We start from the raw sequence: 15,459 nt of genomic DNA on the forward strand, positions 1-15,459 counted from the left end.
TCCTCATAAACTGTTACAGTAAACGGTACAGTGCAAAAAGAAATAAGTAACCTGTCAGCGAGGCGTCAGCCCCGTGATGCATTCTGTGACATTTCTGCACGCCTCATAATGTGAAATATTTTTGTAGGTGTCAAGGAAAGGCTCCCGTGACGTGGCGGACCACATGGCGATCCAGATGGACGACTCGGACTCCATCACGGTGTCGGAGCAGAGCGAGCCATCAGCAGAATGTTGGCAGAACATGTACAAGCTGCTCAACTTCTACTCCCTCATCTCTGATCCCACTGGCATCCTGGAGAAAAGCTCCACAGAGAACTGTCTCTCAGGTGGGAAATCTGCCTCCAGCAGTCATTCATTTCTTTATTTCTGTCTTCTTTTCAAACCTCCTCACGTGCTCCCTTCTTCACTTTCCACTTTTACCTTCCATACAGTTTTCTACTCGCTGTACTTGCTCTATTCTTTCCTTCTTGAAAAATGTCCATGTTTCCCCCCCTCCTTGGCACAGACCATATTTACATCTACACCACTCTGCTTCTTACAGTCTTCTTTTTACACCCTGCACTGTTGAGTTGACATTTGACAGGCTTTTTTTCCCCCTTCCTACCTTTCATCTATTCTGACCTGAAGTACACATCCTCTTGTCTTATCTGTTTTATTTATATGCATGTTTTAGTGACATTTATTTATATTTATGCTGCATACATGACACATTTTCTCACTCTATCACATGCATGTATGTTTGCACGGTTGAAAAACTCCTGTAGTTCACATATTTTATTCATTTTAATTATGTAATCCTACTCATTACATTATAATGCAGGCCTTTTCTCATGTGTCATATGTGATACTTCTAAATTGGCTGTATTATTTATTTATTACTAGTCAATGTATCCTTATGTTACCTCCTTCTGCTGTTTTCCCCCTACAGTCCCTTGAGGAGTTCATTAAGTATAAGAGAAAAGCTTTTAGTGTTTCTGCAGAACACACCTTGTTTCAGTGAAGGAGTGGGTTCCTGAGGGCTCAAAACTTTGCACAGTCCTTTTAAATTTTCGGTGTACTTGTCATCACAAGCCAAATTTAGGTCATTCAGATATGCCACTTTTATAAAAAAAAAAGAAAAAAAAACCTGCAGTTCAAAAAAGACAGAAATGTATTGTACTAGAATTATATCTCCACAAATAGTGCCTCTTCTTTACATAAGAGCTTCTAAGAATGTGTTGCATGTGTTGCTCTCTGCAGAGGGAGGGCGTCGGGCTTCCGAGCCGCTCTGCAAAGTCATCTTTGAGAACGAGCAGCAGGACCCCACCACGCCCAACAAGCCCCCCGGTGCGGGAGGAAGGCGGCGTAGCCTGGTGAGCTCCGAGCCCCAGCACGTCACGCTTATCGTGTTCGGCATCGGCATGGTGAACCGCACCCACCTGGAGGCTGACATCGGAGGGCTCACCATGGAGGCCGAGCTCAAGAAGATCCATGGAAGTTTCACATTGAAGGAGAAGATGAAAGGTGAGGCAGATCAGTGTGCTGTCATCGCTTTCTCACTTTTCTACTTTAGTTTGCACTGACTTTACTTTCCCTTGTTCATAATGGGGGAAAAAACCCACGACAAATGATTAAAGCCGGTTTTTAGCTGGTAAATATATTTTTAATCATAACACCTGCAGTCCTAAAACCTTCTCTCTTCTCCTGTGTAAGACTTTAAATTTTAATGATACAAAATAAAGCTCTTGTGTCTCCATTTAATGACTTTTTATTGATTATTTATACAAGTATAAGTGCAAAAGGTAGATTCATACATTTCTGCAAAGAAATTCAGGTAGACACTAGAAAGCAGTTGATGATGATTAAAAACAAGTTCAGTTTGGTCTTATTTTCTTTTCTTCATGGTAATTTCTCCACAGATATCCTGCACCAGAAAATGACTGAGACGTGTGTGTCGGCTCATATAGGAGGGGTAAACATTGTCCTCCTGGAGGGCATAACGCCCGACATCCAGTACGTACAAACTCTCTTTCACTGTAGCCAATTAACAAATCCATTTTCTCTGGATGAAGCTTTGTTGATCAGAGTTTTGTTGTGTGCATGCTTATCAAATTAGTTTGAAATTTGTAATGAATTTGTTTTTTAATGAGATTTGCTCATGGATTTTGGTGCTTTCATTCATTCTTTTAATCTTTACGTGAACAGATTATTTAATTTTAACTGTGGCTGCTAACATGTAGAACTTAATGAGAATCACAGCATGATTGAAGAAAGTGTTGCTCCGAATTGTGCAAGAACACTGTGGCAGAACTTGCACATGGCGGCTAAGATGTTGAGTGCATGAATACCTTTGAAAAGTCAGTGCAATATTTTTAAGACTAGTGTTCAGTGACTCTTTTCCAGCCAGGTATTTTTTCCGCTCTTTTTTTTTTTTTTTCTTAACTGAAAGCAATTTCCTCAAAACATAACCACCATAATCAGGTTACGCCTTGTAGTCGTGCATTCAGACGGGCTGATGCATCTCCACACTGCTTTGATTTGGTTTAGAACTTGTGCTTGCCGCTTCAGTAAAGTGTTTTTCTCATCTCATTCTGTTTAACAGATGCTCCCAGAGTGAAAATAAAACTGGAGCGTAATCCTGTTTTCGTATGGTACACCCCAAACCGTGCCCATGTGTTTAAATTTGCGTATGCCAGGCAACTTGGCACTTTATATTCATCACTGATGCGTTGAATTGCCCGGCGTTCAAATATAAGTAAGAGTGATTGTAGTGCCAGTCACATATTTCCCAACTTGTCTGTTTGATTCAAATGTACCCAGCGCGCAGTGGGCCATCGAGTGAGCCGTAACGTACATCAGGCCCCTGCACACAAGTAGAGGGTGTAAATTAAAGCATGGTGTTCATCATATTAGCAGAGTGTCAGCAGTTGTTTTGAGATATTGTCATCCATTAATTATAACATTAATATGACTCTGGTTACCCCAGCCCTTTAAATACTTGATGAATCCAGAGACTTGTTATTTGTTATTAGAGCTTAAGCATCGGAATACAAAATCAGATTGGAGGGGGCCTCGGCGCTGACCACAGTGCCTACTCAGTGTTGCTGCTTTTGGAAGGCTGTGTTCTGACCTTATGGTGTCTCAGAACTGTTTCGCACTTTTTTTCTGCTCTCTAACTTTTCCTTGGCTTTCTCTTCCAACTATTTGCATAGACTGGAGGATTTCCCAACATCTCCCACCAGCACAGCTAAACAGGAGTTTCTGTATGTTATTACTACCATTTAGAGCCCACATGCATCAATACATCAAAAACACAAACTGCCGTGATTGTACATCCTCCATCTGTCTCGAGTTGCCTGTCTACACCTGTTGAGTGAGCGGAGCTGTTTTCACTGGTTACACAGACTGAAGGAAATTCATTCCAGATGTTTTTTTTTTTATGAAAACAGATAATTGGTCAGTTTTTTATGAAGTCATTTGTGGATTTGATGTTAGTAGTGGTCCTTCTCTGATGTTTTATTTTAAAAAATACTGAAATATCTCACAGTCTGTCTGATATTTCAGCCCCTATTTCAGTGTCAGTGTATTTACCCTTTCATAAGCCATATAAAGTGGTGTAAACTGTATTTGGTACTAAAGCCAGGATAAGAGACAAGACACCAGCTGTCATCGTGGACAATTCATTCCCGTTTTCATTCAGAGTGCATCATGTGTCAGTGTCATGATTTCTCATTCTCCTCCATGCCCAGAGACGCTGAATGTCCACCTGAATCTGCATGGTGTCTGACTGTTTGATGTCCTCCCCAGTTATTCCACCTGCGTTGCCCATTCATTCATCTGCCCACATCAACTTGGGTTAAAAAAAAAAAAAAAAAAAGAAATCAGTGCTGTAGCTCATCCCAGTTTGCTCTGTGCTTCAGGACCGTGGTCAAATGCAACATCGCCAAGTCCCAGGCCCTGTACAGCGCCCAGAGAGGACTGAAGACCAACAATGCGGCTGTCTTCAAAGTGGGCGCCATAATGATCAACATCCCCCAACACCCGGCTACTTTGCACAGCATGATGGTCCGCAGCTCCCACCAGCTCTCCAAGCAGATCTCTGACCTCATCCGCCAGCCCTCCAACACGTATGTTCTCCTCACATTTTAACCAAGACTCATTTGTGTTGTTGGTACTTGGACATGTGGCGCATATATTTGTTGTTTATCAATGTATATGTCATCCTAAATTAATTGAATATTCATTTTATATTATTAATGTTAAATAGAAGTCTCAAAACTATTACCTACTAATATAACAGATCAACAGTAAATAAAGGTGGACGCCTTGGAGCTCTGCTGAGAAGAGGGTCACATTTGTGCAATATTAAACACACTAGTAGAATCAGAATCAGAACTGTTTTATTGCCAAGAGCAGTAAAGGTCAGTTTACAACACGAGGAACTTGTCTTGGTGTCAAGTGCAAAGATAAAAGTAAAAAAAATAGAATAAAATAAGAATTTAGATAATTAAGAATTGAAATAATATAAAATAAAAAAGAATGAATTAAAATATACTAGTGCTAAAGATACGCATATGCAAAAAGGAAATATGCATATACTCTAAATACACATACCGTGTAATATATATAAGAATAGAATAAAGATATATACAAAGTACAACTAAATAAGTTATTGTGCAAAGTGTTGTAGTGCAGTGGTACTTAAAAAAACATTATTTGTCAATTAAAAGCATAAAGTTACCGTACTTGTTTATAAAATTCCTCCGCATAGGCATGGACAAATACTGAGGGAGTTGGTTCGTTCCAGATAAACGTCTTTTTTCCAACTAGTCGATAGACTGAAAAAAAAAGTGTATATAACGTACAATTTAAGAAATGAATGTATGGTCCAGTCTCTGCCATCTTGAGTGTCAGAGCACCAACAATGGCCTTTACAATACATGAACACGCAAACTGACTCTAAAAGGTTGTGCAGTTGTCACCGTTCTCCCAAATTTTAAAAATAGCAGCTAATTCATATCTGTCGTTGAGCGCCTAATGCCAGGAGATTGTAATCTATACTTAATAAAATCCTCATAAGAAGACTTTCATCTACATAAGTGACAGGTTACTACAGTGTGCCCATAGTGTTGCCTGCGTTGAAAGCCTGCCCATAGTCTGTTTCCATGGTAATTCTGATTTATGTTAATATATTTATAGTTGTAGGTGTGCTTAGGATATTAAACAACTTTCCATAATTTGATATTCACTGGAATAGAAACCAGTATCTGCGAAGCTGTGAATAATAACCCACTCTTAACTGAATCAAAGCAGTAGGATACAGCTTGGATAGTTTATAGTTTGATAAGAGTTTGCCCCACAAGTTTGGGATTGATGCGATAGAAGAGGCCAAATTCAGTCAAACCATTAACATAGTAAAGAGTAAAGCGCAGTTGCTTCTCACATCCCAAGTCACTGCTTAAGTACTTAATGAGCCGATCCTGACTAGGGGAATGTTTTTCTTTTTCTTCTTCTTCTCTCCTCACAGTCAGCCTCCGACCAGAGAGGACACCCCCACCCCACAGCTCTCAGACAAAGCTTCTAGCATCAATCAGACGCCTGTGGAGGCCAATGAATTCCCCCAGCTTCCCGAAGGCCTGGAGAAGAAGCCCATCGTCCTCAAGTTCAGCGCCATGATGGATGGCATCACCATCGGGGCTGCCCTCCTGCCCTCACTTAAAGCAGAGTACAAAATGGGTCGCATGAAGAGCCACGGCATGACAGGTGTGTGCAAGCAGACAGCTGCTATTGATTTCCATTTAAAAACTAAACTAGAGAGCTTGTTTTCTTCTTCTTTTCTTAAAATGTGCTTTTACAGTACTGTAAACAACTTAGTGCAAAAATACAGTATTTTTCTCTTCTGGCTCATCCTTGAGGCATTATGTGTCCCCCGGCAAAAGAACAAGTTGTAATACTACACCTTCTCCTTCCCGTACCTCTCTTCCATTCAGGGGCACAAACAAGTTTCACTTTCGAGTTGCCAAACCACAAGCTTTGCTTCCAGTCCAAAGTGTCCCCTGTGGACGTGTCGGCCATGCCGCCATCAGCCAGCCTCACGCTGCCTCCAGTCACCATGTCAGGAGAGTACATCATGGAGGAGCACGAGAGCCACTCGGACCAGGGCTGGGGGGCCGACGACTTCCCGGCAAAGCAGGGAAACTACCTGCAAGGAAACTACCTGCGCTGCGTGGCTGAGGTAAAAAAAATCATCCTGATGATGATGATGGGATGTTTCACATTTGTGTTCCTGATAAGATGGATCACACACTCGCCTTCTCTCATGTGCAGATCGGTTCATTTGAGCACAACCTGACCACAGACCTGCTCAACCACCTGGTCTTCCTGCAGAAGGTTTTCATGAAGGAAGTCAATGAGGTCATCCAGAAGGTGTCAGGTACTGCAGCTTGGACCAACGCAGCTTTCACACAGATTTAACTTAGCTCATTACCAAAGTCTTAAAACAAAAAAAAAAACTGCACATTATCTGTGGACCCTGTACAGAACCATATCCTCCTCTTTGCTGTTGTAATGGCCCTGTTTTCCTCTCTGATCAATAAAGTTAATCTCATCTTAAACATCTGACTGGTCCCCACAGTATTCTGTAGCCTACAGCCGCTGCTTAAGTCACTGAAAAAAATCGTTTTTCCACTCAGAACAATGCCCAAGGCCTTAGCACAAATCCAGTCATGTTCATTTCCACAACAGTATTGATGGTAATTAGTTTAACTTGCGAAAATGTGATCGATGTAATTGCCCAACAGAGACGGAACTTCGAGTTTTACGGCATTTTAGGGTAAAGAATAATGGTACAGCCTTCAGCTGAGAAAGTAGCAAATATTCACATCAGGGAGGAGTCTTTAAATGTAGTTGCACTGGGACAATTGAGCAGATAGTAGACCTCACACCGACTCAGACAGCATAATCCCACTGTATTACATTATCTAGCATTTCACAACTGTCTGTGAAGGCTGTGAGCTGGACTTTTCTACTTTCTTTGCATGCAGGAGGAGAACAACCCATCCCATTGTGGAATGAGCACGACACCTCGACTGACGCAGACAAGCCCAAAATCCTGCTTTATTCGCTGAGCCTCATGTTCAAGGTAACTCATGTTCTTCCTTCCTGTATGAAACTGCAAAATAGCCCATCAGTCACAGTGGGAGCCACAAGGTGAGTTTTGCCCCCAGACCTTTTGTTGCTTCAAGTCAGAAAACCAGTTATGTTTCTTTCTCCTGAGAGTTTTGTTGTATTTTTTAGTGTCAGTTCAGCTTTCGGGACATTTCTGAAGGCTGTTTTCTTGTTCACAGGGAATCCAGATGACAGCTACTACTCCCTCCATGCGAGCCGTGCGCTTCGAGACGGGTCTGATCGAGCTGGAGCTATCCAACAGGATCCAGTGCAAAGCGCAACCCGGCGGCAGCAGCAGCTACCTCAAACTGTTCGGCAAATGTCAAGTAGATCTGAACCTGGCGCTCGGACAGATTGTCAAGCACCAGGTACAAATGGGTGTACAAAGTGTTCTTCAGGCAGGGTTTCTTCTACACAAGCCACAGTTATATAAAACAGATGGCTGTCTAACCCCCACCCTCTACTCACTTCACTTGACAGGTGTACGAAGAAGCTGGCTCAGACTTCCACCAGGTGGCCTACTTCCGAACTCGGATCGGTCTCCGAAACGCCCTGCAGGAGGAGATCAGCGGCTCGTCTGACAAAGAGGCCGTGCTCATCACACTCAACAGGCCAATTGTTTTCGCTCAGCCGGTGGCCTTTGACAGAGGTTCGGTTCACATTTTCGATGACGTCAAATTGTTATCAAATGTTAAGACCGGTCCTTGTTATAAAATTCAGTAAAGAATCGGTACCTTTGACGTATATTTATTTAAAAGTCTGTTTTACCACCATGAAATAAACAAGGATCAAATGAAAACCAAAACATTTGCTCAGCTGTGACATCAAATTTAGTTCTAGTCAGCAGTTTTTGTTGTATACAGAGAAAGTTGTGATCATTACCACTCAACTTATTTGTTGACACTGACACCGAGGATTCACCGACACAGCAGGAACATGGACGTGTTGTATTTTCGCTGAATATAGTCTCTATCAAGTATTCTACCAATCCAACTCTGGTGGTATAAAAAAAAAAAGACATGTTGATGGAATTGCATTTGATTTTCACTCACACACAAAAAAAAATAAATCAATCAATCGCTGACATCTCTAAAGCTGAACTCTGTGTCCTGTCTTTGTGCTTGTTTGCCCTCCTGCAGCTGTGCTCTTCTGGCTGAATTACAAGGCGGCGTACGACAACTGGAATGAGCAGCGCCTGGCTCTCAACAAGGACATCCACATGGCCACAAAAGAGGTGGTGGACAAGTTGCCAGGCATCCAGCAGACCTCCGCCCAGGCCTTCAGCACTCTCTTCCTGCAGCTGACTGTCAACGACCTGGGCATCTGTCTGCCCATCACCAACACATCCCAGGTACGCGTCTGCGCTCGGCTTCGATCTTCCAAAGTCAACACTGTTGAAATGTAACGTGTGTACATTTGAACACCCATACATTGTACGCCTCTGATTGTAAACGCCAGCAGGTCTACAATCACTTTCCTTGAAGTTCATAATACATGCATATCTGAAATGAAAATAATGTTATATCTCTTGGTCCCCCTGTAGCAGTATATTCCGTCTTCTACATATAAGCCATGGTGTGCTTAAAAGCGTGCTATTTTTTAGGTGTTAAGTTGTTTTTTTCCACTATTTCTTTTTATTCAGAATCTCATTCTAGCTAAAGTCAAAAGTCAGAGTATTAATTAATGTTCTTTTCGTCTCCACTGGCGCTTGGCAGCATTTGCTGTTCATTATGTTCATTTTTGTCTCTCATCAGTAGCCTTAAGAAGCACAGTTTCCATTTTGTTCTTCATTTTCCTCAAAAGAGCGATTCTTCTGTTCCCGGCTCTGATATCAGTGTTTCCCCTGCCGTGGCTGTCAGTAGGCAGGCCGGCCACCAGGCATGCAAACCCTCTCTTGAATCTGCTCCACCAAACATTGTTGCTCTCACCGACTTTAACAATAAAACATTTTGATCCCAAGCAAAGAATAGATATGTCCAACAAACGTTAGATTATCCGTACATTAGGTATAGTTCATAGGAGCATAATGGCAGTGCTGTGTTTTTTTTCTTGTTTGTTTTTTTTGTCCATAATGCTATTTATATTATATTTCCAATATAAAATATACAGTCAGTTAGTCAGCAATAAATCCTAACTTCCCACACTTATAGAACATTTTTAGGGGAAACACTGGATATTAATGAACAGTCCATATCGGTTGTCTTGTTATACTAACAGCATGTCCATAGCGACGAGAAATACCAGCTGTTATGTCACACTTATTTCCATAGAGAGGACAAGTACCAGCTACGGAGGGCAACAACTCTGAAGCTGGGGCCAGCACATCAGTTGGCCGCCATAAAAGTGCACGAAAAGTAACCGACAATTTCTTACATCTCTTGTGATGGCTTGTTGTGGGACAATGACTTTACTGTGATCAATACTCTTCCATGCTGCAAACACACTGCATCACAAGTGCAAAAAAAAAAAAAAAAAGGTCACACCACTTTGTAAAAATCTGATTTTCCTTCACAAAGCTGGCATAACAACTAATGAAGCTTGGGCTGGTGTCTGAGGTGCTTTGGGGTGTGTAATTACTAAATACGGGTTATGCCAGTTGGTGTCCAGAGTGACGCTTATCTCTTGTTAACATGGGTGATTTTTCAGGCTAATCTTGCAGAAACTGTCACAACCCTGTGTAAAACTAGAATGGCAACTGTGCAGTGGTGCACATGACAGGCTCTGTAGTGTCTACCCTCCCAAGTGACAGCATGTGGACGTGTTTAAAAAAAATAATAATTACCTGGATTTCTGCAGTAACTGACTCAAAACTGTGGCTTGATTTTGATCCATGCCATAATAATAGATGAATAGGGAGTCAGGGGTTTTAGACGTACAATTACCTCCCCTCCAGTTATGACTGAGATCATGTTCAGGCTGCTGTTTGGGCACCAGTGCAGAGTTAATCCGGAAATCCAGGTAATATGGACAAATCGTTTTGAATCCTGCAATTAAAGGCAATCTAACAAACTGGAAGACTTGGTAACATTTCATCATGGGTTTATTTACAGGGTGAGGCCTAGTGTGTCATTTTCAGATTTTGCAGAGAGCTAAATCATTAAATAAAACCGTAATGTTTGAATTAACAATAATCTGTCAAAACATTACTTAAACTGCACAAAAAAATGATTGCAGTTATGTGTAATTGATACCAGCTACACAGCACAGCAGAATGAAATGTTACCAACCAAATCTGTGTTTTCTGAACACATGGAAGTGGGTTTCTTCTTTTTCCATGTACTTCAGCCTCACTTGAGGTCCATTTAACCTCTCTCTCTGTGCCCCCTCCACCAGGCCAACCACAGCATTGATTTTGATGCTGGTTCAGCTCTGGTCCTGACCATCGAAAGCACACTGATCACCGCCTGCTCCTCGGAGTCTCTGGTGAGCAAAGGCCACTTCAAGAATTTCTGCATCCGCTTTGCGGAAGGTTTCGAGACCTCGTGGGACGACTGGAAGCCTGAGATCCGAGGGGATCTTGTCATGAACGCCTGTGAGTAACGCTTTGTGTTTAGACAGAATGTGACTGATATTCTGGCTTCAGTAGGTAAAAATCTGACAATTTTGTGTCAATTTACATCCCTGAAATATTGACTTGACTGGTTTCCGGATGTGTTCTCTATACAGGTGTAGTCCCTGATGGTACATATGAAGTATGCTCCAGGACTACAGGGCAGCCTTCTGCAGGCAAGTGCTTTTAGCAAAGCTATAGTCCATAAAATATGGATTCACACCCCAGAGCTACACAATCAGCATAAAAACGACTATATGAAAGTTTTATTTTGCATTAATTTCATCCGCATCCTCTACTATTCTTGCTTTCCACTTACTCCTGGCGTCTCCCTCCAACAAACAGAGAGCAGTAGTGCCGGTACATGGACTCTCAACGTGCTGTGGAAGATGTGCGGTATTGATGTTCACATGGATCCCAACATCGGGAAGCGACTCAACGCTCTAGGCAACACGCTGACTTCGCTGACGGGCGAGGAGGACGTCGACGACATCGCCGACTTGAACTCAGTCAACATGGCGGATCTTTCAGATGAGGACGAGGCCGACACCATGTCGCCCACCATCCACATGGTCAGTTATTCAAAGGGTGCAAGTACATCCATTATTTCTCAGTATTGATGCCACTGTTTCCATCACAGAAAGATTCAGCTAGTCCTGTTGTGTCTCTTTAATGAAATGGTGTGTAAAGTGTCAGAAGTTTCTCATTTGTGATTATAAATAGAAACTTCTGAGAAGAAGATTTTGCGAAGTATGAAAGGAAAACACTGAATATAAGTAGTGAACTTCAGCTCCTCACCAAGTTCCAGGGATAGTTTGACATTTAGGAAAGATGTGTTATTGGACATCTATTTGTTTTCTAGCTCGTGGTTCAATGGGGACATTGATACCACTCTTATATAGTATATACCTTACTGTAAATATCAGACCACAGCCAGGAACCAGTTAGTTTAGATTAGCACAGACACTGGAAACGTTGCCCTGGCTCTGTCTGAGGGTCACAAAATCCACCTAATAGCACCTCTAAAGTGACAATTAGTGCTTCTGGGGGGATGTTATGTGTTGAACTATTTCGTGGCATGGCTCAGCTGGTTGCCTGGCAACTCTACTAATGCACTGCCTGCCTGAGAAATAATCACACACATAACCGACATGTGGTTTTTCCTTTATGTGGATTGAACAAACGACCCCAAGAGGTGCCAGAGCCAGGCCAGTTGTTTCTCACTGTTTCCAGTCTTTGTGCTCAACTAAACAGCTCAGTAGCTGGTAGCTTTGTATTTAATGTAACTATTAGAATGATATTGATCTTCTTAACTACCAGTCAGCGAGAAAGTGAGTCAGTGTAACCTCTGCTTTTTTGAATGATACTGTACCTGTTGATATTTCATCACTACATTTGAAGACCTGCCTAGTTGACCGTAATAGCTTGATATGGTAAAGTCACCACTCTTCCACCTGTCCATCCAGAGTCCAATACAGAGTCCTGAGAGCCCGTTCAGCCCTCGGCTGACCTTAAAGAAGCGTCTGGTAAACCACATCTTGGGCCTCAGCCCCAGGCCCCAGAGTGTTTCTGTCCCACCTGACGACTTAAACTGTGCATCGCCTCGCCTCCGAGCGGGCAGTGCCAGGGCCCAAAGACCTGTCTCCTGGGCCTGTGTATGTAGCAACACGCAGTGTTAAACTCTTCTCTGGGTTCACAAAATCACTTTCGAGGTGGCGTTAAATCTCTGTCACCTGGCGTCAATAGATGAAGGCTGTGGATTCTAAAATGCTGAGCAATGCTGTTTTGTGCTTAAGCTAGAAAGCATGATAGTAGAGAATAGTGTTGCTTAGCATTTGCTTTCACTGCCCTTCCCATTGAGCTTCCATGACGGGTGAAAATAAATACATGTGTGTTACACAAGTCCTTTGTAGAGCTGTAGACTTTCCTCTTGCACGTTAATTGGAGTGGTGATGGTGGTGGTGTCTGCTGTTTTATCACCTGCGGTGTGTTGACTGAACTACAACAACTTTTTTAATTGAATCATAATGATACAACTAACCTTTAATCAAAGATTTGGGAAGGAAGCATCCTATTTCCAGAAGCATCCCTGGCTGTAATCTTTCAGACAAAATGGTTTGGTTTTTTGGTCAGATAAATGTGTTTGGATGTGTGACATTGCTCTGACTCAACAGGAGACCATTGACCCCAGAAGGCAGATGGTCATGGGGAACCAGGTGATTGATGCCAGAGGGAGGAAGTTCACCAAGAGGGTGGTGGACATCAGAGAGCTGAACGAACAGGCCAAGGTCATCGATGATCTCAAGTAAGATTTTTTTTCATTCAGTTTTTTTCATGAAAAACAATAGAAAATGCACACAGATGCACACACATCCCAAAATCTAAAGACTAGGTGCCAGACAAAAAAATTTACAGAATAGGAAAAACACAAAGTCGGCACACCAGCAGCAGCTCCAAGGTAATAGTTTATTACCACCTAGTGAGTGACGTTTCGGGTGAAAACCCTTCTTCAGAAATGTCTGTATTGTTCATACCATACCAAAATATCAAATAACCACAACCATAACCATTCTAAAAGGTTTCATCGGGGAGAAAATGTCTGGCATTTCATCGTTACCCTGTTCTCTATCCCCCTTTCATAACTACAGAAAATTGGGAGCCAGTGAAGGCACCATTAACCAGGAGATCCAGCGCTATCAACAGCTGGAGTCCGTGGCCGTCAATGACATCAGGAGAGACGTCAGAAAGAAGCTGCGTCGCTCCAGCATGAGGGTAAACGCCGAACTATTTACAATCCTTAATTAGCAAAGTATTTATCTCAGCGTCGTGGAGCGCAGTCAGCTTAAAATAATGGCAGAATCTGTGTTTTTATGGGACCTGTTTTTGACTCGATGTTTGTTCACCTGCAGGCCGCCTCTCTAAAGGATAAGTGGGGTCTTGGCTACAAACCAAGCTACAACCGCTCGAAAAGCATCTCGGCAGCAGCGGGCAGGCCGCCTCTAAAAAGGATGGACAGGCAGAGGTAACAGATGATGGCAGAAGTGGCCACTTTTCCCTGGTAGCATATTATCATAGAAACCATTAAGGCTGCTTCATCTAGTATTTACTGTAAACAAACAAGACCAAGTAACCTCTCTCCGACCACTTCTGTCGATGTTATGTGTTTTTGAAACGCGTTCTCCATTAACCTTCTCACAAATTAGAATGAAGTGTAGAGGAGAGCAAGTGCTGATTTTGTTTGTTTATAGTAATTATGCAGATATCTCTAAATTAATGTGGTAATGACATTAATTAATTATGCACTTCACGTACTATAAGAGACCATTAGCAATGGAACCATTTAACTGTGGTGTTAAATAAAGATGTCAACACGACTGGATATAAATCTGATAAATCACACAGAAAAAGTGTATACACAAGAAAACTACTGTATAAGCAGCTCTATGGTTTATCGGTGCCACTTAAGATTTAACATCTGATACCACTCGGAATCCTTTTCTTGTGTCCATAGTTCCAGAATCGGGGATGTGGATGATTTACCAGATATCCGTGTGGATGCTTCCTCTCCTGGACCCCGTGTCACCTTTAACATCCAGGACACGGTAAACTTACTTTTACATTGTCTCTCATGTGCACAGTACTGAGAAATCCATAACATTATTATCACTCTTAATTGTGTCATTGCCTTCAAGCAAATCAATATTTAAGACGACGATAGAGATATATCTACTTTTTTTTTTGTCTTGTGCTATTTTATGTGGACAGTTTCCATATCATCATCTCATCCTCCATTTCTACATGTATTTGTCACTGCAATAGATCTCTGTACTACATGATAGTTACAGTGATACATACTGTAACTCACATAATGTCATAATCACAGGATTCACAGTGTAACGGCAGCTCAAAGTGTGGGGCCATTGAGCTCTGAAGATTTTTGTTTTCCATTTTGGCTGAGCCCCCTTTTAAATAATTCTTTTGTTCAATTGAAGATTAATAATCAGGCCTTGGACTCTGCCAATTCACCAGTCAGTCCAGGAGAGATATTCAAGGTATATGGTTCCAAAAAATTCAATTTAACAAATTAAAATTCTTAACCAACACCAATAAACACTACGTCTGTTTCCTCTTCTCCTCTGTGATTACCTTGACAGTGCTGATTGGATTTGGAACATGTTAATTCAACACAGGATGATAAAAAAAAAAGTAATATAACTTCTCCTATATAAATAAACAACATTCTTATATTGAACAGCCTTGTACCAATTTGCATAACCACTTTACTGTTATCCTACATGTTGTGCCCCTTGTTGCATTATGATTCATCCTGGAGCACAGAGATCATCTGGATTTATGTCTTCATTATTTCTCTGTTGATAGATTATCAAGGCTGTTCCATCTGCCACAGAAACATTGTCAAATAATAGTCTGTCCTTGGTTTTATTTGGATAACCCAAACACAAGCAGGTTTTCTGAAAATAAATGTGCCTTCATAAGGCAAGAACTCACCTTTACAAGTGGGTTTACAGTTGGAATTATACTTAATGAATTATGTGAATTATAGCTAATTCTCATCCTGTCTTGAAATGGCATGAATCCAAATCAACCTTTCTTCAACCTTAATAAATCGACTGATTTCTAACAACTATGCATGGTGAGCCTCTGAGCTGCAGCTTCTGACAACAATAAGTGCTCTCTTACACCCAACAACACAAAAGCTGTTAAATAACAACTATTGTATTATTCTGCCTGAAAGGTGCCAT

The 15,459-nt window shown here is 41.7% G+C and overlaps 1 protein-coding gene across 9 annotated transcripts in view; it reads left to right on the forward strand.

Moving 5' to 3' along the window:
• kiaa1109 (KIAA1109) overlaps window positions 1-15,459 on the forward strand; it is a 74,360-nt gene that overhangs the window by 40,264 nt on the left and 18,637 nt on the right. For 4 of the 9 annotated variants that reach the window (XM_083998092.1, XM_083998096.1, XM_083998097.1 and 1 more), the window contains 21 exons: window positions 128-326; window positions 1,240-1,503; window positions 1,899-1,992; window positions 3,900-4,106; window positions 5,507-5,742; window positions 5,970-6,214; window positions 6,307-6,412; window positions 7,023-7,120; window positions 7,326-7,514; window positions 7,627-7,795; window positions 8,286-8,497; window positions 9,417-9,500; window positions 10,480-10,678; window positions 10,813-10,876; window positions 11,046-11,268; window positions 12,163-12,351; window positions 12,871-13,001; window positions 13,345-13,468; window positions 13,606-13,718; window positions 14,208-14,298; window positions 14,689-14,748. In XM_083998092.1, coding sequence (XP_083854218.1) covers window positions 128-326; window positions 1,240-1,503; window positions 1,899-1,992; window positions 3,900-4,106; window positions 5,507-5,742; window positions 5,970-6,214; window positions 6,307-6,412; window positions 7,023-7,120; window positions 7,326-7,514; window positions 7,627-7,795; window positions 8,286-8,497; window positions 9,417-9,500; window positions 10,480-10,678; window positions 10,813-10,876; window positions 11,046-11,268; window positions 12,163-12,351; window positions 12,871-13,001; window positions 13,345-13,468; window positions 13,606-13,718; window positions 14,208-14,298; window positions 14,689-14,748 — 3,297 coding nt within the window. The remainder of the gene's footprint in view (window positions 1-127; window positions 327-1,239; window positions 1,504-1,898; window positions 1,993-3,899; window positions 4,107-5,506; window positions 5,743-5,969; window positions 6,215-6,306; window positions 6,413-7,022; window positions 7,121-7,325; window positions 7,515-7,626; window positions 7,796-8,285; window positions 8,498-9,416; window positions 9,501-10,479; window positions 10,679-10,812; window positions 10,877-11,045; window positions 11,269-12,162; window positions 12,352-12,870; window positions 13,002-13,344; window positions 13,469-13,605; window positions 13,719-14,207; window positions 14,299-14,688; window positions 14,749-15,459) is intronic. The other 5 variants (XM_083998094.1, XM_083998098.1, XM_083998095.1 and 2 more) reach the window with 5 other exon arrangements.

This window comes from Trachurus trachurus, assembly GCF_905171665.1.
Source record: "Trachurus trachurus genome assembly, chromosome: 22".
In the NCBI taxonomy this organism is placed as follows: Eukaryota; Metazoa; Chordata; class Actinopteri; order Carangiformes; family Carangidae; genus Trachurus; species Trachurus trachurus.